Raw genomic sequence first — 23,542 nt, 5'->3', positions numbered from 1 at the left:
TTAAATGTACCTAAATGATCTTTACACAAAAAGTGTAATCCATATTTGTAGGTCGCCCAAAATAAAATAGTATCCTCAATTATTGAACCAAAAGAGAATCCAATAAAAGAGATTTGAAGAGCATCTATTCAAAATGGAGTCCTTAGATTACTTGCTCCATACCCCTCATGTGGGGGGATGAAAGAAGTACAACACATATATTAATATGCCATTTCAAATTTCTAAGAAAATCAAAGTGTAGTGAAATATTTATAGAATGTGGAAAAAGTTACACATGACATGGGGTGCAAGTTTAGGGATTGTTGGTACACACCAAATTGTCAAAAGTAGATACAACTGCGCTCAATACATAAGTAATAGCAATGAAATAAGATATTTTATCTTTGCACCAATAACTAAGAATGTTTAAAGAGATAATAAAATGAATACATGTGTTTTCTAGTCAAAATTTATATAACAAAATCCAATTTTCAAAAGGTTAAAGTATATCACATTGTGATATTGCTATCATGATTCAACTTTGCAGTTTTCAAGTCAAACTCACTTATTCATTTTTCATTTACATTTCTACATGGTTAAGATAATTATAACCTTTATGATCCATACAAAAATGTTTTGTTATTTTTTCCATATAGATATTTGTTAAAGATCAGGTTGTGACCTTGACTTAAGTAGGACATAAAAATGAAGTTCTTATGACGAAGTTATTTCATCATAAGAACTTCCAAAAATATTTAACCATATAGAATCAACAAACATACGACTTTTTTATTCATATAAAAATATTTTTACTATATTTTACTATCTTAAATATAAAATACAAAAAATTATTAAAAAACCTTTTTTTTATCAAATTCAAAAATCAAGCCTTATTAGAAAAAATAAAACACACTTTCATAAATATCCAAACTTCAACCATCCCCATAGTCTACACAAACTTTTTAAAAATGTACCACAAATAAACAAACTATAATTAGATCAAAAAGATTTGATCTCCTCCAACTTTATTGTCTGAAGTGTGTATCTTTTCATTCTATTTTATAACGGCTATGAGAGTCGTTTGATTGGCCAAAAGTTAGACTAAGATTCTCTTTCTTTCTTTCTTTCTTTTTTACGTCTATCCTCTTCGTACGAGAGGATTGACTGAGATTTCTGAAAATCAAATAGCCGTTGGACATGTTTTGACTCGCTGCGCATTTCCCCAAAGTTCATTATTACAGAAACGAGTTCAAATTTTTTAAATTTCTAAATTTATTATAATTACTTCGACTTGGAATATACTTTTTAGTCGTTATATTGCATGGCCAATGAGCGCGCCGATATATTCAAACGAACCAATTTTCTCGGCCGTCGATTATCTGACCATTCAAACCTGACCGTCGATTGGTTCCCCTGTGGTCCTTTTCAATAACAACAACAAACTTTGAGATAGGAAGTGAATCCGAGCCTTATTGTTTCCTTACTCGAATCGGAAGTAAGGGACGTTGCTGAGCTTTATAATGATCATCTTCTTCTTCTGTTTTTCTGCATAAATTTTATATTTCAGAAAGTTTGAATCGGTTGTGAACTAGATTGAAGGCTCGAGCTTTTATTTGAAGGAGGGATTTGGCTCTTTTGAATGAAAAATTTGCGTACCCATCAAACGATTTTTCGGTTCATGTACAGACGACACGGATTCAATAGAATTTTACAACATTTGGTTGGGTTTTTCCAGTAGTCTAAGAGGGACATTACAAGCTTTCTTCTCCAGGTGAGTTTTTAGTATGTAAGTTCGAGAATTCATTGTTTAGATGAAAATGTTTAAGACCCACCTGAGATTTTGGAGTGTTACCTGTTTCATGAAAGCAGCCCATGGCCTGAGAAGAAATACCCTCTTACAGGATTTGAACGTCGGACCAACCCTTTAATTATACGCATCTAATCATATGTGCTTGATTTGGCCTTAAAATGGGATTTGATCACTTCACCCACCCACTGGGCCAGTGCAGACAAGCAAAAATACTCTTCGTACGAGACAAAGGGCTTTTGCCAAATCCTCATTAATCATTCTATCTATACCTTCTTCTTCACTTCTTCTTCTATACCTGATAAGCAAAATCTCTTCCCACGTGGGTATTCGATTGCAAGGTTCTTCTTGCACTTTAAGACATACAGACTTTGAAATCTAAGTCAATCGGGCATACCCATCAAATCTATTGCTTGCCACAGATCTTTGCAGTTTTGTAGGTTATCAAATTTGGGACATGAACAAATTTTAGATTCTGTAAATTCTTTCGCAGTTTTCATGCATTTTCATACTCTGATTTTTTTTCTCTTGAATTTTAACAGTCTCGGCTAAGCCAGTGTATACTCCTTAAGTTTCCTCGTTTCAAATCATTTAAACTCTGTTATTTTCTGAATTGAATCAGAGTCAACTACGTTAGGCCTCAATTCCTTTTTCTGGGATTTAACAATCGTGCAACTCAATCGAATCTGTATTCTTGTGCTCTAAATCATGCAATTTTTGTTAGTTTCGAGGGTTTCATAATCTTGGGTTTGAATCATAATAGGGTCCTGAATGTGCCTTCTTACATTGGCTTGAGTATTAGATTAATTTATTTCCCATAAAAAAGTTGTGCAAGATGTAAAATGCTTTTCGTTTTCTTGTCTGGAACCTTTGGTTTGAAAAACAGCATATGAGTGAGATATTGCATGATATTCCAGTTTTTAAAGCCTCCCTTAAGTTCATTATTCTAGCTTTTGAAAAATTATAGAGGTTGCCATACCCTTTCAGAAGTATTATCTATCTTGCTTCCTTGGTTTTTTCTCTGCTCAAGAACTGTAGAAGGATTTAGATCTCATTGTCCAATCTTGAAAGAGTGCTTTATATTACTAGCTAAAATGGATGATTCTGTGGGTGAAAAACAGCATGCTGCGCGAAATGTCTTCTCTAAGGATTTTCCGCAGAACTTCTCAGAAACATACTCCGCAGGAAGAAACTGAGAATGGCTTGGAAAAGCCATCTGATTCTAATTTGCCTTCAACAGCAATGGCTGGTTCTATGAGGGCACCCCTTTGCCCAATTTCTGAACAGCAACAGAAACTGGCAGGTCTTTGTACAGAGAATTTCTCTGGTTCTCGAAGATTTGATGGAACTCCCACCAAAACCAAAGGGAAGGGTTGTGGAAAGGCTGATGATTCAGAGTTACCTCCTTTTACATCACCACAAAAGAACGGATCTGTACCATCCTCAACTACAAATGTGAATAACAGAAACAGGTTTGGCTGGGCACAGAGACATGAAACCAATATCACTAATGGAAGGCGGTCTCCACTTCCACGGGACAATCGTAGTGAAATATCTGGAGACACAAATTTTACTCCTCAGTCTTTAAGCAATGCATTTGGAATTGAGGCAAACCATGCAAATGGGAATGCAATTCAATCTGGTAGAGGGTTTGTTGTTGGCAATGGAGGTTCTAATAATGCAACTCCTCGCCCTATAAAAACTGGAGGGAAGGCATCATCGAATCATTCAGACTGCGGTTCTACTAGCAGTACACCTACAAAGAGTGTCTCAAGAGCACTCAACAATGGAGCTTCTACTGGCACGGCCACCAACAGTTTTAGATTTCCTACTGCTCAGAACTCAGCTGCAAGAACTGGTCATGCATGTAAAACTCTTGCTGTGGCATCGGCAACACCTACAGTGGTAAATACTGTTGAAGTGCCACATTTTGAACTCAAGGAAGATCCTTCATTTTGGATGGATCACAATGTGCAGGTGATGAATCTTTTTTCTTCTTCCCATTAAGCAGTGTTTGGGCTGAAAAGTGAAACTTTGTTTTCAACGTACATTTCCAGCTATTTGTAATTCTAGTTTTATTTCTTTCTGCAGGTTTTACTTCGAATACGGCCTCTAAATAATGCAGAAGTAGCTTCTCAAGGGTACTGTCGGTGTTTGAAGCAAGAGAGTGCCCAAAGTATTACTTTTCTTGGTCCTCCTGAAACACGTTTCACATTTGATCATGTTGCCTGTGAAACAACAACACAGGTATACATATAGATATAATCACATATCTGATTGGACATCTTATGATTGCAATCTCATTTGAAAATTGTTCTGATCATGCAGGAGATGCTATTTAAAGTGGCTGGTTTGCCAATGGTGGAAAACTGCATGTCAGGTTACAATAGCTGTATGTTTGCTTATGGTCAGGTGTGTTTTGAATCTTCTCAATGTTTATGACTTCCAATTTTCTGTATGCCATTATTTTTGACACATAGTTATGTGACATTGAATTGGATGGTATTTTCCTGCTATATAACACATATTAATGTAATTTGCTTTCATTCATGCTGATTTATGAGATATTTTTGTGTAGACGGGAAGTGGAAAAACACATACAATGCTTGGTGATATAAATGAATTAGACCAGAGACCTAGTGGAAATCGTGGAATGACTCCTCGAATTTTTGAGTACTTGTTTGCAAGGATCAGAGCTGTAATCTTTTTTGCTCTTTGATTTTTGGTATTTTAGTTTTTTCGTTTAATTTATATAGTTGTGTGAATGCCTGACATAATTGCTTTCCTTGTGAATGCAGGAAGAAGAAAGCCATGTGCATGAGCAGTTGAGATATGTTTGCAAATGCTCTTTTCTTGAAATTTATAATGAACAGATAACAGACCTATTGGAGCCTTCATCAACTAATTTGCAAGTAAACCACCAATTTATAATGTTTTAATCAGTTTGTTTCTGTTAAATGCTAATATTTTTAGCAATTATTCCTCTTCAAAGCAGTATCTACTTTTTTGGACATCATTTATCACTTTTGTGGCATTCAGTGCCATGCTTTTATTGAAGTTTCATTAGCTAGTCCACAAAAGAAATGTTTGAGTTCTTGTTCACCCAACCAAATAAATTTGCTCCTTTAAACAATATGTTTTGCACTCGTGATCATATTCCATAGGACTCTGTTTTCTAACATGCAATAATTATTTTTCTTTGTACAGTTGCGAGAAGATGTTAGAAAAGGTGTATATGTTGATAATCTTACAGAGATTGAAGTTAAAAGTGTACAGGATGTTGTTCAGCTTCTGTTTCTGGTACACCATTTATTTCATTGTAAATTTAACCTGATCAGATTTTGGTTATGATAACAGTTTAATCAGATTACAACTTACTCTAAAGATTGTTATGATTTCTTTATTATTGATAGGGAGCATCAAACAGAAAGGTTGCAGCAACTAATATGAATCGTGAGAGTAGTCGTTCACACAGTGTTTTTACATGTGTTATTGAAAGCCACTGGGAAAAGGACTCTATGACCAACATTCGGTATGGAAGGCTTAACCTAGTGGATCTTGCTGGTTCAGAAAGGTATATTAGAAATGCTTTTGTTTATATCTGTACTTACCAGCTCTTGACTTTCTGCATTTTCCCTTTTGCTTCTTGTTGTGTCACCTGGCTTAGTTTATTGTGAAACAGGCAAAAAAGTTCTGGTGCAGAGGGTGAACGCCTGAAAGAAGCTGCAAACATCAACAAGTCCTTGTCAACTCTCGGGTAATTGTGAAGATTCTTCACATGAAACTCTGTGGACATATTATATGCATACATCAGATGTTTAGATGAAGAGTATCAGCATTTAGTAATGGCATAAATGAATGATGAGCATGACTGAATTGAACTCCAATGATAAATAAGAGCTCCAAAATTTAAATTGTATTAATTGTTTAACATTCTCTCTCTCTCTCTCTCTCTCTCACACACACACACACACACACACACACACACACACACTTGTCACTCACTCACCGCACATAGTTAATTGCATATGTTTTTGAATAACAACCATGATATAATCCCAATTTTATTCAATTTTCCCTACATGTGCAGCCTTGTGATTATGATTCTAGTCGATGTGGCTAATGGAAAGCAACGGCATGTTCCATACAGAGATTCCAGGCTAACATTTCTGCTTCAGGTGATAAAATTGATGTTGATGGATTTGAGCTACTCCCTTGCTTCCCTGTTTCCTTATAGTTATTTTCTTATTTCATTTTTTGGGGCAAATTGAAGTGAAGCCTGCAAGCTTTTCCTTTTCTTATTTATTCAGTCTAATTGTAATGCAAGCTACTCCTTTGTTTTTACAGGATTCACTTGGTGGCAACTCTAAAACAACAATTATAGCAAATATTAGTCCATCTTTATGGTTTGTGTTTATTTTTTTCATCATAGATGTAACTTTTATAAGCACTTGACATCTGTATTTTTGTTATTAACTGAAAAGATGATGCAATATCTAAACAATTGACTCTTCATTGGCAGTTCTGCAAATGAGACATTGAGCACACTTAAGTTCGCCCAGCGAGCCAAATTCATTCAAAACAATGTAGGAATCCATCCTACTTCAAGTTCACATTGTTTGAATACATCCTGAATCCATCCTTTTGTCTTTCAACTGATTATCACGATACCAATTGTTTGTTATCATCAGGCTATTGTAAATGAGGATGCTTCAGGAGATGTTAAGGCTTTGCAACTTCAAATACAACAACTAAAGGTTTGAACTTCACTGTGTGAATTATGGCCTCTTTTACTCTTGTCCATGCCACACATGTGAGCTAAATCATTTTCCAATATAATACAGGAGGAACTTAATTTCTTTAAACGTCAAAATGTTTCAAGATCTCTAGCATTTCGGTCAACAATCTTTTCAGAGAGTAAACTTGGTAATGGTGAAGGAAATATGACTATTGTACCTGGTTACAATCTTGAGGCTCCCAATTGTTCTCTTGACTTGCTGCCTAATCTAAATTCTATAGGAAGCCCTATATCCAGTAAGAAGGTGCGGCTTAATTTAATTCCACATTATCTACAGTCTAACGGTGCATATTTATATAGTGGGAAAATGCCAAACGTCAAAGGCTTATAATGTGTATTTATACAGAAAATAAGTGAAAAAGGATCATTGTAGATTAAGTCTGATATAAATTTTTTTTGGACTCATTCTACAGTTGAAGTCATTGGAAGCTACCTTGATGGGTGCCTTGAGAAGAGAAAATGTGGCTGAAACTGCATCAAGGCGTCTTGAAGCTGAGATTGAACACCTAAACCGACTGGTATGTCCAAAGATGATATATTTAATTCCTTCCACGAGTTCATCTGCTTTCAGTGATCAATTTGTGAGTTTAGAAGAAACTGTTAGAACCCACGAGTTTAATGTTTCAGAGTTAAATAATAAACAAATTCTTCTGATCACATCCAGGACCCTTGAAAAATCACCTTTTTAATAAAGCTGAATGAAAGCTAATTGGGATGTCACTTTTCTACTAGCAAATAAGTTGAATACCATCTGAATATAGATTTTGTATCAAAGAAGAACTTGGTTTGCGATGACTACCCTGCAAGTGGTTGAAAATGTTTTTTGTATTTGTTAGATTGTTTTGCATTCCCATAGAGTAGTGTATTCTCTACAAAGTTATACTTAATAGTAGAATGTGCTTGATAGGATCATGGAAGAGAAGCAAATAATTTTCTATCTGAATCTTCAATTTTAATCAAAGAAGAGTTTTATCTAGTTGCTGAGTTTTAATTATCATGCCTCCATAAAGCCCTACTTAATTGTGAAATGTGCACAAAAGGTACGGCAAAGAGAGGAGGATACCCAGTGCAGTAAAATGATGTTACGTTTTCGAGAGGACAAAATTAGAAGGCTGGAATCTGTTGCAGATGGTTTAATTTCATCAGATACGTATCTCTTAGAGGAGAAAAATGCTTTATTTGAAGAACTTCAGCTTGTTCGTGGGCGTCTTGATCGCAACCCTGAGCTTACTAGATTTGCCATGGAAAATATAAGACTTTTGGAACAACTTAGACAGTACGTTATACATTGCATTTTCAAATTTATGATCTGCTGCAGAATTGCATATCCTATAATCTTAATTTTCATTTTCAGATTACTATATTAAAATAACATTTTCTATAATCTGGAATTTTTAATTTTTTGTCCTGATCTCTATATAGCTTCCATGTTTTACTGATGAATTACTTTGTGATGGTAGGTACCAAGATTTTTATGAAGGAGGGGAGAGAGAGAATTTAATTGCAGAGGTTTCTGATTTGCGCGATCAGGTTTCTATTTTTTTAATACAATGTGCATTTTGAGCTCATTTTTTAACCCTTTGTAAAGAAAAACGATTCCATTTGTTTGAATGGTTTGTTTGCAACTATGCTTGTCAGCTACTTGAGGTCCTAGAAGGAAAGTTTGAGCAAGACAAAAGTCCACGTGCAGTTTCAACACCTGAGGTAGGACTGTTAATTTATTGCCTTTTGTTGCTGGTAATTAAATATTTGCAGAGAGTCTGATACGATCAGGAGATTTGATGCAGGTGGTGCTTGCTCCTGAGCTTGCCTCTGTTACAAGAGAGAACGATATGTTAAGATCAGAAGTTCGTCTCTCTTCTGACTGAATTGTTTTGTTTTCTGCTGTGTTTGAATGCCTTCTTAACATTAAAAAAATAAAACAAAATATCTTTTACATTCCTTAAAAAATAGTATGCTTTATTTTCTGTAGGTGGATAATACTCGCAAAGAGATAGAAGACTGCAGGAATCATCTGAGTGCCTGCCTAGAAGTAAATGAAAAGATGTCAAGGTACTTATGGAGTGTTTTTGACTTATTTCTGATTCTGACGACAGCAGTCTATACATTGAAGATGAAAAGTTTTACGTCTGCTGATAATTTCTTTTAGAGAATGGTTCTTGATTTGATATTCATACTGCTAATGTCTTCAGAGAAATTGATGAATTGCATTTGCAACTTGACGATATTAAGGCAACTTGCTATCAGCAACAAAATGATCTGGAAGCACTAAGGGTATAACTTTCTTTCTGTCCTTGCTTCTTATGTCTTCTTGGAGATGTAGGTTTGCAGTAACATCCTATACAAGATATCTCCAATAACAGTTGTGGTTTACTGTTTATTGCTAATATTTGCAGTCTCGGTCAACTGCTGGTGGCATTGTGAAGGAAGAGAATGGACATGAACAGATCATAGATCATTTGAAAGAACACGTTCAAGCAGTTAGTGTTTAACTCTTAAACTATCAATTAATGATCTGGTTTCACATGTATTGATTAGATGTATAGAAAGGGAACATCTGTTTGGTAACATGATTAGTTTAGTAGTCTATACGGAGGACTACTTTGAAATAAGGACATACTTCCAAATTTATTTCGCGAGTATGCAGTAAATAAGTTGCTGTTTTAGACTTCAGTACTACAGTTTTTAAAACCAGTTTATAGTGTGGAAAGGAAACAAGTAGTTTATGGTTTGGTAATGAGTTTATAAAGAGGACTGCTATGAAATAAGAAGGATGTATTTTGAAAAGCATTTTTGCAAATCTTCAAGAAAAAGATTGCTGTTTGATAGTGTAGTAACTAGCTTATTTAATCTTTAGTAGTTTCCATGTATGTATTGGAATCTGTAGAAAGGGAACAACAGTTTAGTAATGAACTTGTTTACTAGTTTATGCAGATGCCTGCTTTGATATAAGAAGAGTTTATACATTTACTATTTTAGTTTTACAATTTGGGAAATCGATTATATTTAGTGGCTTAGGCAGAGGTCTTATTTGAGACAAAGGGTTAATTATCAAATGCATTTTGTTTTTTCTAACATCATGATTCTTTCTTTCCTGCTTCTTGTGAATTATCAAAGAGTTTATGCTTAAACTATACTAAACTACAATTTTCTATACAGGAAATGGAATCAATGACAAAGATTAACGATGCTCAAACATCTGCAAGGAATAATAGAAATGATTTGCAAGAAAAAACACAGAGAGAACAGGAACTTGAAATGAGACACTCAGAGGAAATCATGCAACTCCAACTAGAGATTGAAACAATTGAAACAATTTTAGAAGAAGAACGATTGAGTAGAAAAGAGGTGGAAGAAAGGGCTGTGCAACTTTGCCAGGATTTGGATGCAGCAAGCAAGAAATCTTTGCAGCTTAGCAAAGACCTAGAAGCAGCTTTGGAACAAGTAAATGATGGAAAATCAGTGATTGAAGCATTGGAGACACAGCAGCTATTTTCAATAAATGAGATAGAGAACCTTCAAGTAAGAAATAGGGAAATTTCGGAGTTACTAAACAAAAAAGAAGAGGAAAGATACAGAGTGGAAAATAAGAACAAGACTTTGCATGAAAACCTGAATATAGATAAAGAGCTGGGAGGACATGAAAAACACAGAAAAGATACTTGCAGTGAAAATGTTAATAATGAACACTCCTCTATCAAAGTTAAGTTAGAGAGGATGCAAAAGGCTCTTGAAAAAGCCAGGAGGCTGAACATGAGGTTACAGAATGAGCAAGCTTCACAAACGTCACATGAAGAAGAAATGGATAATGTACGCAGACAGGTTGAAACTGAGACAGCAGAGGTCATTATTTGCCTAGAGGAGGAACTGGTTGCCCTTCGGCAACAGGTCGACTCAACAACTGCAAGAGAATTTGAAAACAATGAGCACCTGACGAATCTTCAAGGAGAAATAGAAGAACTAAAACATAGATTAACATTTCTTACAGAAGAGAATGATAGACTGGTAAGGATGACGGCTGAGAAAGATTTGGAGATGGAAGAACTGAAGGATGAGTGGGAAAAAGCTGCCAAAGATCTAATCAATTGCCTTGCAGAAGGGGACCAAGCCCTTGAAGATGCATCTGAGCAGATGGAGAGTATCATGGATTCATTTCCCCATAAAAGGCTTAAAATTGATCAAGGAGTAGAGCGAGTGGTGGCCATAATTAGTGAAAAAGAAAAAGTAATTGATACACTTCAAAAACGGCTGCAGCATGCCCAAAATCTAGCACGTGAGACAGAAGGAAAAATGCGATCCTTGCAGGAGGCAACACTGGCAATTACAGAAGTGCAGCAACAAGAAAATGATGACATGTTGAAGGAGTCATGTATGATGAGATCAGAGCTGTCCCATAAAATATCCATCATTCAAGGATTAGAGAGTGAGATAGCTAGCTGCCAAAATGGCATAAGGGAGGCAGAAAAACGATCCAGTGCTGCTTTTGTTATGGTCAAGAACCTTACTGAGCTAAATGATGATCTGTCAAAGGAGTTGTCTAGGTTAAGGTTGGAATTGTCCAAAAATGTATCTATCATTCAAGGGTTAGAGAGAGAGGTAACTGCCTGCCAAAGTGACATAAGGGAGGCTGAAAAACGTTCCAGTGCTGCATTTATAGTGTTGAAAAATTTTAGCGAGTTGAATAAATCTCAGACAGAAGCAGCAAAATCAATAGCTTCCCAGCTTGATGAAGCTTCGGAGATGAGCAATCAAAAGGGAAAATTGGTTCAGGACATGCAGAATGAATTATTGGAAGCAAAGTTGCAGATTGACTCTCTGAAGCAATTGATGCTGAAAACTGAGAAAGAAAGTGATGAACTGAAACTTGTTCTGGCCAGTGAGCAGGGCAAGGTGAAAGAGGCTGAGAAAAATGCTGCAGTCAGTGAAGAGAACATGGGGAAGATGGTAGCTGAAGTAGACAAATCATGGCAAAAGGTTTTTGAGGTTGAGACTAAACTCTGTTCATATGTTGGATCTATTGAGACTGAGCTATCTACTATTAAAGAAGCGATGATAACAACTTTTGATAATTTCAAAAGACAAGTACAAGATCAATTTGAAGAGGTTCATGCATTGAAGGATGAAGTCTTGTATAAACTTGGCAATCAAACACAGGTTATAGAAAATGCAATGCAAACTATTGAGGAGTTAAGGGAAAAAGAAAATCAGTTGGTTCTTGCATTTGTAGATGCAATTCTTGTTGCCCGGAAAATGCAACATCGTAACAACACAGACGCTCAGGTACTCAGTGAGAGAGAATCATCATTGAGATGTGCAAATGAAAAGCTAGAAATGGCAGAGATAGAGTTGAAAGAGAAAGATCACCATGTCCACGAACTGACCGTAGCTTTGCAAGCTCTTGAAATTGCAAAATCAAATGTAGAATTAGAAAAGAAGCAACTTGTAATTGTAGCAGATCAGGCTACATCAAGGTGTCTAACAAAGGAACAAGAACTGCACGTGGCAAAACAAGAATTTTCATTCATTAATACAAAGTTGAAAGAGCTTGAAGATAGTGCTTGTTTTGTAAATGCTAGAATGGACCAGTCTGTAAAGCAACTGAAGTATCTTGGAAAAGAACGTTCCAAACTTCTTGTTGATCAGGAGGTGCAGCAGGAAATGTACAATGAGAGGGAGGGATCTCATTCTGTAAAGGACTGTGTTGAGGAAGGGATGAGGAGAAAACAAGTAACTGAAGAATTAGGTACCACACAATGCAAAGTAAAGGTGATGGATGATAATATAATTGAATCAACCTTGACTACTGAGTCTCTGTTAGAGAAAAATAACCATGTTGAAAAGGAAGCTTTACTCGAAGATTCAGCTATTGCTCATGATAAGGTTTCTAATAAGGAGAAAGAGCTTTTATTAGTTCACAGTACACTGACTGAAGTTCAGCAGAAGTTAAAGTTAGCTGATGATAAAGTGGATGCATTTGAAGCACTAATAAATGATTTTGCATGTTCTGAAGAGACTTGGAGAAATGAAAGGCAATGCCTTTCTTCAAAAATTGAGCATTTGCAGGCTGTCCTCCTTGAAAAGGAGAATGAGGTAGAACAACTACGAAACCAGCAAGTTACCCAGATTTCAGCCACTGTTTCTAAGTCTGCTTTGGCAGAAAATATCAACAATGTAACTCTTGCGTCAGAAGTTGAGAAAATGAAAGCTGAGACTGACAATCTCAAAACAATTATATATGAAAAAGATCAAACCATTGTGTCTGTAAGGAATGAAATGGAAGCTGCTCTAGCAAGTTTGAAGGAAGCCGAGCTGGAGATGAAAAGAATATTGGATGAAAATGAAGAATTGAGCGAGTCTGTGATATTGGGAAGGTGCGAGACTGAAGGGCTAACTAATGAAATCAAACATTTACGTGAAGACATAAATCATAAACAAACAGAACTTGAACTCCTGCAGGCAGAGATGGTCAAAGTCCTTGACGCAATGGAGGAGAGGACAAAGAAAACTGAAGAAACATGGCGAAAAGAGAAAGAGGTACGAGCTAGAAAGTTTATTCGTCACTCCTTTTGCAGATTTTTATTGTGTGGCACTAGCTGCTTTCCAACCTTTACTGTTACTGACAATTTACTTGTAAATACATTCATTTAATTTGACTGTGTTAATGTCAATGATCTGGGTGTTGTTATTGAAGCGGACATTGTTAACTTTTATTATAATTGTATTCATTATTTTAAGAGGGTTACTATTAATTGTTGGAGTATTACTATTTAAGAAGATATAATCTACAGATTTTTGTTATGTCACACTGGCTGTTGTCTAACCTTTGGTATTACTGGAGGACGAGTTTTTGATGCATTCATTTATTCAATAGAGTTTCTGCTCAATGATTTGGAATTATTATTTAAACAGGTGTTATCGCTCGAGCTAAATGATGCCAAATTGGTTGCTGCTGAAAAAACCAGTGAGGCAGTTACTATGCTCAGAAAGTTTGAGGAGAGCCAGGAGACTATCAAAGAAGCAGATCTTATGCTCAATGCATTATTAAGAGCCAATGAAAATGCAAAATCTGACACTGAAAGGTGGAAGAATGCGGAGGAAGAATTTGTTACACAAAGGGGGTCCTTGATTGACGAAATTGAAAGGGCGAAAATTGCATTTACAGATAAGGAGCAGCAGTTTGAGGCAATGCAGGAACAGATTCAAATGAAATCACAAGAAACAAGAGACCTAGTCTCAGATGTAGAGAATTTTGTAATGAATTCCATGAGAGTTCTCGAGGAGGAATTTAAGATCATCAATGTCGAAATGGGTAGCCTGAAGCAGGATGTTTTACATGCTTTGGATGGCAATAGATCATTGTTTGAGGAACTTTGGTCTATTGTTGCTGAGAATGATATTACTCAGTTTCTATTGCATGCTTGCCAAGTTGATACACTATTAGGAAAGATCTATATGTTAAATATTCAAGTTGTTTCTCTCAGTGAGAAACTAGCTGAAACCAATGCAGGCATGCTTCACTTGGAGGAGAATAACATCCGGTTGCAGCAGGAAGTTAATATGCATGTTGGTTTAGGTGCCAATTTACAAGCTCACAAAGAGAGCACTTTAGGCAACATTATTGAGAAAGAAACTCGACTGAAAAGGCTTTTGGGGCAATTAAATGATTTTGAAAAGAAAATATCTGTTCTAGAGGTGCAGGAGGACTCAATGATGAGATGGTCCACTGCCAAGGACTTCGAATTGGCTGAATTGATCTCAGAGGTGGAGAAGAAGCATACTGAGTTAGATGCTGCTAGTGATAAAATTAAAAAATTAGTACATGAAAAGGAGGAAATGTGCCTGCAGCTTGATCATTCTTCTAAGAGGATTTCAAATTTCGAAAGGGAGCAAGAATCAATTCAACAATCAATGAACACTGAGATTGATTTGCTTCATTTACAATTGCATGAATCCAACGAAAGGGCCACCAAGTTAGAGAAACATAACAAAGGTCTAAATGATGAGATAAACCAGTATGAAACAGCTATACTTGAGTTGCAAGAGGATTTGAGAGGTTGTCCGGAAGGGAACTTTAAGTCAGTCAAGAGAGGAGAAAATTTGTCTGGACAGCTACAAACGTTAAAAATGGAAGTATCTGACTTGAAAATCAAGGAAGAAATTCTAAGGAAAGAAATGATGGCTAAGGAATCCCAGATGGCAATTCTCTATCAAGAAGTGGATGGGCATGGCAAGGTTCAGAGCTGTCTTGATGAAACACTTAAAATGATGAATGATTTGCAAAAGGAAAAACAGGAGCTGTCTTTTGAGTTGGATAAGTCTAACAAAATGATTAGACAGCTAGAAAATGAGAAGGTGGCTTTTCAACAAGATGAATCGAGACTTAAAGAAAGATTAGATTCTTTAGTTCTTGAAAATGGACAGAGCTGTGAAAGCCTATGTCACTTTCAGAAGCTTTCTGCTGAAGCAGATGAAAACTTAAAGAAGAATACTAAAGAGATTGAGGCCATGCAGAAGAAGTTAGAAGAGGTTGCTGTCAATTCAGCATACTGGGAACAGGAAAGCAAAGGATTAGAAAACAGGGTAGGCCAGCTGGAGATTTCTTTGAATACTCTGCAATCTGATTTTGATGCCAACAAGAGAGAGTTGCTTGAGCTTCAACTTATTCATTCTACAGCTCTTGAAAATCTTGAAAACAAGCACCAAGAGGTTGCTGATATGGCGAGTAAGCTGAATGCTTCTGAAATGGAAAACACGGGATTGAGAATTGAAATTGATAAACAGATGGCACTCAAGGACAAATTATATTCTGAGCTTCAGCAAAGTAATGACATTGCTGCAGAGGTCAGGAGAGTGCATGATGAAACTGCTGAACTCTTAAAAGTGAGAGAAGCAGAGGTTACAATGTCAATCCAACAAAAGGAAGAGATTTCTAATAAATTGCATGGAATGGAGAATGAAAACAAAGAGCTGAAGGAAGCCTTAAGCAGACAAAATCACAAACTGCAAGAATTAACAATTCAGATAGCTCTTATAGATGATAACTTAAAGCAACTAAGCAGCAATAGCTATGATTCTGTCCTTGCAGTTGAAAAGCTTGAAACCAGGCTTTACAGTATGCCAGAAAAAGTTTTGTCTGCTATGTCAACAAAGATTACAGATGAAGAGCAGCTCGTTGACATAGAAAACATTATTCAATACACATGTGTTCTTGAAGAGAAGACACACAGATTTCTGGATCAAACGGAATTGCTTGAGACAAAATTTGAAGAGGTTTGGTATCAAAATGCTTCACTAGATATAGAATTGAAACGCAAGGAAGAAGTTCTCAATGGATTGCAATTCGACTTAAGTTTATTGCAAGAATCTGCTTCCAAATCAAAAGATCAAAAGGATGAAGTACAAGAAGCAACTGCAGCATTGAAATTGGTTCAAGAAGATCTGTTGGAAAAAAGAAACGAGCTAACCAAAATCAGGTCTGATAATAGCAAACTGGAGATGAAGTTAAAAGAAAAGGAAAGCGAATCTGACAGATTGAAAGCAGGTCTTGCAGAACTGAAGGAAAATCTGGCCACTGTTTGCAAAGAAAACTCTCAGCTTGCAAATGATGTTGAAGATCTCTTCCAAAAGAAAAATTCTGCAGAAGAGGAATTGCAAGAGAAACAGAAAGTTATCGAAGGACTAGAGGAAGAACTTTTAGAAATGAGCTCTTTGGTTGATCACCAGACAATACTTTCTATTGAAAGCATGAAGTGTGAACTGAACAATGTAACTCGAGAGAGAGACCGGCTTCAAGCGGAGACACTTGTTTTGAATGAACAGCTGGAAATGGCACAGGCTTTTGCAGATGAGCGTGAAGCTATTGCTGTGGAAGCCCGCCAGGTTTGTTCTCTTTTTATTTGCTTAATTTCTTTCTATTCTTGAAACTCTTCTGTGTTTGCTTCTGTGACCTTATGAAAACAGTTCTTTCTTTCCTAAAACATTCCAAAAGAAGGTTGCGGAAGCACGCAAAATTTATGCTGAAGAGAAAGAAGAGGAGGTTAAGCTTCTGGAACGATCTGTTGAAGAACTGGAACGGACTGTAAATGCATATGAGAGCCAGGTATGGACTGTAAATGCATTAGAGAGACAAGTAGGTTCGAAGTATCATTGATAAGAGCTTTTGCAACAGTGTATGACTTATTTTTGTTTAAACTTTGTAAAACACAGGTGGATATTGTGAAACGAGAGGCTGATAGGCAGCGACTGATGAGGGAGGATTTTGAATTGGAGTTGCAAGCATTAAGACATCAGATATTAACAATGCAAAGTATGCACACCACTGGACATAATTCAAGTGCAAGTGATTCAGTGGAGAGTGTCACTACTAACCAAAGGTTCAGATTTCTAGTACAAGTACAATTTATCATCTCTCAAGGAATTGTGTCTATAGTCAAATGAGATGATTACTAATTGTTGTTTCCTGTACAGGCCTTTGGTGGGCAAACAGCTAGAGCAGCGAGATTTACATAAACACATTAAGAATCTTGAGAAAGAAATTGAAGAAAAGGATGCCGAGGTAAATTGTTGATTTTGATTTAACAGAAATTCTTTTTAATTTAGTGATGTAAGACTACTCATGATATATGGGTTAATGAGTTTGACTCAAACTACACTGTTAAATTCTGATAGCAATATCACACTTCCTACTTCCTACTTATCGATGTAAGACTTATCAATCATTTTCCCCTCTGGCACAGATTAAGAAGTGCAAAGCACATATTGAAGAGTTGACCATGAATGCAGAAATACAGGCTAATGAGTATCAACAAAAGGTATGGTATGAAGGAAGCTGGATTGGTTTTGAACCTTTTTTGGTGCATTGTTGTATTTGAAAGTGAATTCAATAACTGAACTCTCCAGGGCGAAGTATAAAAAATATTGCTTGTTGATTAATGTTTTCTTTATCATCTATTTAAAACAGTATAAGGCACTGGAAGCTATGGCAATTCAAGTCAAAGCTGAGCAAACTAGTTCTACTGCCATACCTTCATCTAGCAATAAGCTAGGAGAAAAAACTGCTATCAAGCCTAGGGGTTCAGGTTCACCATTCAAGTGCATTGGTTTGGGTTTGGCTCATCAAATGCATTCAGAGAAGGATGAGGAGCTACAAGCTTCCAGGCACCGTATAGAAGAACTCGAAGCATTTCTGGCAGCACGACAAAAGGAGGTAAATGAAACATTCAGTTTGCTTTAGTAATATTTTTGGATAAAGCTCAGTTATTTTGAAACTATTTGTAACTGTCTGTTGTGTAGAATGCTAGTGGACAACTAGGCAGGAAAATATTGTAACTTTTTTGTGGACTTGAACTTAAAGTATTTTATATTCATAATTTTCACACATCAAACATGATGAGACATAGATTGTTTGCCGCATATCTATTTGATAGAAACTTGTGGAAACAATTCGCTTGAATCTTGTTTTCCTACAATCATTGTATTTCTGATTCTTCTCAAATGTTTACAAGGAATCCTAGCCTTAATGCAGTAGAATTTTCACCATTATTCTTTCTCAGACGACTGTCTTTCTGTTTCTCAGATATTTATGCTGAATTCTCGGTTAGCAGCAGCAGAAAGTATGACCCATGATGTCATAAGGGATTTGCTTGGAGTAAAACTGGATATGACCAACTATGCTGTAAGTTTAATCTCTGAATTCTAGAATTCAGCAAAATAAATATCAGCTAATGCTTTGTTTTGTGTATCATAATGTACTATTCATTTGCTTTCATGATGCAATGGCAGTCTGTATTGGATAATCAACAAGTACAAAAGATAGCTGAAAAAGCTCGGCGACAAAACGAAGAATCCCAAGAAAAGGTTTGGCTATTATTTATACAAGAAGACAATACCTGAATTATTTCCTAACAGTTCACCTAAAGGACAATCATTGTTGTACATTTCAGGAACAAGAAGTTCTAAAGCTAAAACATCAATTGAATGAGCTAATAGAAGAAAGAGAGAGGTACATTTTCTTTATTATATTTTCCGCATGGACATATATCCTTGGTATTAAAATACAAATTGAGCCCTGGAATTCGGTGTACAGCTGGCTGGAAGAAATTAATCGTAGACAGGCAGAAATGGTTGCTGCTCGAGTTGCAGCTGAGAAACTCCGACAACGAGATCAGTTCTTGACTACAGAGAATGAAATTTTAAAGGTAAATTGAAGGAACAGTCTTTTATTTTTTTCATATGTTGAGTATGTGCTTCACATATTCACAGTACGTTAAATATATGCTTTTGCGACATTGCAGTCAGATAATTCTAATCAAAAGAGAAGGCTCATTGAACTGGAGGAGGAAATTAAGAAGCTATCGGGCCAACAAAATCTACAGCAAAGAATTCACCACCATGCAAAAATCAAGGCACGTGTGTTAATTTGTGAAATTATGCGTTCATTTTGATGTTTATGGTAATTTACTCCAAGAGGTGCATCCAGAAGTGTGATTTCGGGTAACTCGTACTGGGATGCTGATCATCCTCACCAATGTCCCTGGCTCAAATGTAATTTTACCCAAGAGTTCCCTGTAATGTGATTTTGAGTGATCCACACCAGTGAACCTAGCTTATTTGTATTACTAAGATGACATGGATAGTTCATATGAGCAAGGTAGCACAATCTTAATAAGTGCACTTGAGTCCTTCGGATCTGTGTTTGGGCATGCTCACATTGTGAGATACGTTTTACTGTTTATTAATTTATATGGATCATTGTAATGAAACACTTTTTTTCACAGGAGGAGAATAATTTACTCAGGGCTCAGTATGAGGATGTCTCTGCAAAACTACGACGTACAGAGCTTCTTCTAGCACGAGTAAGTGACGAACTTGCTCGGTACCGAACAGCTGATGGAAAGTCACCGTATATCAGTGTTGACGAGGAGCAGAGACTGAGGAGCAAACTCCAGGTACATATGAAATATAGCCCTTCGTCTTCAATCCTATATTACTAAAACAATAGTAGGCTTACAACAATATATATTCAAAACCTCTCATGTCAAACTGGGTCACACATATTAAGTTTGTTGCAGTCTAGGCTGTAACCTGGAACATTACCTTAACTTTTACTTGTTTAGTACAAAACTTGCCCCAGTTTCAAGCTCATGACTAAAATGGGTCAATTAGCAATGGCACTTTGCATGAAACATTCTAATTCAAAGGTTGATGACAAACATTCTAATACAATTACTGAGGAAGCTGAATGAATATTTTGCAGGAAACTGAGGAAGAAAGGGTGCAAATGGCACAGAAACTGTTAGGCTTGTGTAACAGCATTTTACAGGTGAGTAAGATAACCCTTTGTGTGTTTGTATATCAAATTATCTCTTTACAAAATGTCTTTTAACTTGATAGCTTAATGTGGAATCCAACAGGCAGCTGGAATTGTTAGACCACCAAGGGAAATTGATCCTTCCTTAGCAGTTGAAACATTGCAAAAACTCAAAGAGAGGCTTGAAAGTTCAGAGAGAGAAATACGAGACCTGAAACTTAAGGTAAAGGTTATTATTCTTCAAATTTATAGAAACTTATTACAGACTTTATTTCTGCTGTTTACAATTGCTAAAAGCTGCTGCTTTTTTGTTGAAACAGATGAAAGTTGCTGGTGAAAAGGTGAGGTTGAGTGAGCTTCGTCAACAGTCAACTTCTCCCTTGAGCGTGAAGACAAATGACAAGAGTTTAACAACTGTGCAGCAGAGCTGTCCAAGTCCTCGTCCTAATTTAAGATAATGATTGATATGAAGTGGAAAGATACAAGAATCTTAATCTTTGTATAAACCAAGGAAGAAGAGGTCCATATTCCATGTAATCTAACCCGATCGCTTGTGTAAGCAATTGGGATTTGTTTGAGTTGAAGGATATTTTGTATATGCCCCTCAATTTTAGATTCTTTTACTAATCGTGTACATATTCTAGGGAGATCATTTACAATGCGCTCCATTGCATTGATCAAGTGTTCATGGGAAATTCTTGGTAAATGAAAGATTCTTTTGTCAAGATTCATTCTTCAATTTGTTTCCGAGAATCATTAATCATAATTATGTTTTTGTGACCTGCTGTTATGGTTCTTTTATACTAACGAATCTCATAGTGTTAAATTAATCTTCAACAAAATGTTCAAATTTTCAAATATCTTACTCTTAGGAGAGCTATAATTGTTGTGCATTGAACTTTCACAGAATATTGTAAGAAGTATAGAAAACTATAGAAAATCAGTACATATTAAGATGTCATGATTGATCTTTAGTATGAAAGTCAATTTTCATTTTCATAAAGCATTGCAGTTATATGTTGCTCTTATTTTGGAACAATGGGTAGCGCTAGGGACACGATCAACCAAATTGGTGTAGGGGAACAATTGAATTATTTCTTACCTGAATAGAACCTCTCTATTTGGGAAATACCACATGCCAAGAGACAAATTGAACCATTATAAGAAGTTGCCTAGCCTTTTCTATATGGTAACATGAGTGTCCAATTCCTATCTTCTATGGTAACATGAGTTGCCATTATGACATGATTGGTTCCAATGCCAGTAATACAATTGATGATTTCCACAACTATTCTTTTGAATTGTATAGTTGCTCATCCTTTATTCAAACATGATCTAGAGCATATTACATATGTATTATATAAGGGATTTACTTGTCCTTTATTCCTTGATTGGGGATTACCACTAGAAAAATGAGTGAACATCATATGTGCCAAAAAATGAAGAAACGGGTTTAGGATTTTATCCATGTAATTCTACCATGGCTTGTGGATTATAGACTACTTACTTTAAAGAGTATTTATAAGATCGGGACCTCCATTAAATGTTATTAGAGTAACTATGGTTATTGCATGAGTAAATTGCAAAGAGTGTGTGGATAGAAGTGTTGATTGTGAGATACTTTGTTGGCAACAAGGGAGATGTTGAACAATTACTTGTCCTTTATTTTGTGGTTGGAGATTATCATTATAAAAGTGAGTGAACGTCATGCACGCCAAAAAATGAAGAAATGGGTTTGGATTTTATCCATGTAATTCTACCATGGTTTGTGAATTGTAGACTACTTCCTCCTTTTGCATAGACTTACTTTAAAGGTAGTATTTATAAGTTTGTGATTTTGGTCATCTATTAATTGGGACCTACATTAAGTGGTATCAGGGTAACTATGCATGAGTAAATTGTGAGGAGTTTGTTGTTAGAAGTGTTGATTGTGAGATAATTTTTTGGCGACTAGCGACATGTCAAATAATTTGTAAAAAGTATAGAATAGGAACATCAACACAATGTCATTTGTTCATGAGGGTAACCTACTATACTCAACCTTTTAAAGGAGTTGCATACATTTGCATTTGTAGGTGACTTGTCAACATGTTAAGAGTGACCAATACAATTACTAGTACGTAGAGATTCTTGTAGACATGAATGAGAGGTAGATAATAGGATGAAGAACTTCGTTTCTTACAATAAATGCCAACAAGAAAGGTTAGGAAGATAACAAGAGATATTGCAAAGAGACAAGGATTATAAATCAATCTAAGAAAGATTCCATCATAAATTATTTAGTGGGTACAAGGAGAAAAGAATGGATGTTGATGCAAGAGTTGTAGTGCAATAAATTACATAAAGTAACAGTTCTAATAGATGTGTGGTAAGACAATCAAATGTTAGGAGGTGAAGGATATGAGTTGTTCTCTCAGTGATAGACAATTGTTTATTTTGAGAAAGAAAGAGAGTGAGGAAGGTGTTAATACCTCACAAAATAAGGAAGTACTTCCTCACATCGTTTCCTAGATCATGAACCCCCCCTTTATTCATATGAATTTTAGAATTTTCCCACTACTATTCAAATAAATTTAATAATTTTTCTACAACCATTCAGACGTTGTAGCTCAATATGTTTACTAACCTAAAGTCATTACAGTCACTCTTTCGAAACAAGAAGAATTTCATGCAAGTATAAAGTAGAAAGATAAGGAAATAAATTTGAATTCAAAATGATGGAATCCAACATATCAAACCAAAATATAAAATCCTTTCCATTTTGGACTTTGTCAGCTTTTCGCCAAGATTGCTTGATTGTCTTTTTCATCACACGGAGAAAGGTGACATATTTGATGAAACATCGAAGGCCAATGGAATGCAAGAAGGGTCCTCATTGAAAGCAATGTCATATGTCGAAATGCTAAAGACATTGAAGAGACACATGAAGGTTTGTCTTTGAAATACGAATGAACACACTGGCATCAATATAAAATTGAACATCTAATGAAGGCAAAAGAGGTTTCACTGAAAAGTGATGTTACACCAGAAAGCAGGGATCGAGGAAACAGATGGGTAGATTCTCATCGAAATATGTTGACTTTAATGTTACATCAAGCACCTAATGAAGGAAAAGAGCATCTCATTAAGAGGGTTTGTCTCATCGAAAACACATCTGATGCATCAAACCCCTAATGATAGTGTTATGTGATTAGACAGTTACCAATGTTGTTTAGATATCTATTTCAGCATCATGCTTCGAATCGTGATTTTATACTATGTTTTTAGGATATAGTTTATTTGAACTGTTTACATGGACATTATGTCTCAAAATCCTTAATTTTGTTCAATATCTTGATCAATAATACATATTTTTGAATTTTACTTTGAAAAAAATATCAAACTTAAGTAAATTACTTAAAAATTCTAGCCAAAGAGGTTTGAACCTATAACCTAGGGGTTGGTAGTGGGTTCCTTGGCCATTAAGTTATTTGTTTTCCTTAAAACTTTTTAAGAAGTGGAGCTCTATTAAAGTAAACATAAATAAAATTAAAATTAAAATAAACTAATAATAACTAAATTAGTTTGATTTAATAAATATACTTCTTTAAAAAATCAAACCATATGGTTCTATGGTTGTGCAAATTTTGCGAAAATCACAACCACATGA

At 35.7% G+C, this 23,542-nt stretch overlaps 1 protein-coding gene across 3 annotated transcripts; it reads left to right on the top strand.

The window, feature by feature from the left end:
- Positions 1–1,457: 1,457 nt before the first annotated feature.
- On the top strand, positions 1,458–20,618 carry POK2 (phragmoplast orienting kinesin 2). Of its 3 annotated transcripts, none has more exons than XM_089831284.1 (38): positions 1,458–1,750; positions 2,908–3,763; positions 3,878–4,033; positions 4,115–4,198; positions 4,365–4,484; positions 4,585–4,698; positions 4,994–5,086; positions 5,200–5,360; positions 5,469–5,543; positions 5,877–5,964; positions 6,134–6,192; positions 6,309–6,372; positions 6,478–6,543; positions 6,631–6,828; positions 6,998–7,102; positions 7,625–7,860; positions 8,045–8,114; positions 8,223–8,288; positions 8,372–8,431; positions 8,557–8,636; positions 8,777–8,858; positions 8,981–9,064; positions 9,744–13,118; positions 13,494–16,463; positions 16,573–16,683; positions 16,791–16,957; positions 17,052–17,139; positions 17,321–17,395; positions 17,545–17,790; positions 18,160–18,258; positions 18,366–18,440; positions 18,527–18,585; positions 18,670–18,781; positions 18,878–18,988; positions 19,361–19,531; positions 19,840–19,905; positions 19,997–20,116; positions 20,214–20,618. In XM_089831284.1, the coding sequence occupies exons 2-38, from the start codon at positions 2,909–2,911 to the stop codon at positions 20,349–20,351; spliced, it is 10,899 nt and encodes a 3,632-aa protein (XP_089687410.1). In that variant the 5' UTR covers positions 1,458–1,750; position 2,908; the 3' UTR covers positions 20,352–20,618. The 3 variants fall into 3 exon arrangements, with proteins under 3 accessions (XP_089687410.1, XP_089687409.1, XP_089687408.1); XM_089831283.1 differs by having other exon boundaries at positions 1,612–1,750; positions 16,576–16,683; XM_089831282.1 differs by lacking the exon at positions 1,458–1,750 and having other exon boundaries at positions 2,679–3,763.
- The last annotated feature ends 2,924 nt before the right edge of the window (positions 20,619–23,542 follow it).

This window comes from Cupressus sempervirens, chromosome 5 (genome assembly GCF_028749045.1).
Source record: "Cupressus sempervirens isolate cs-2001-9-10 chromosome 5, ASM2874904v1, whole genome shotgun sequence".
NCBI classification, from domain to species: Eukaryota; Viridiplantae; Streptophyta; class Pinopsida; order Cupressales; family Cupressaceae; genus Cupressus; species Cupressus sempervirens.
Note: the sequence above shows the minus strand (reverse complement) of the source record. Positions and strands in the feature narration are given on the sequence as shown.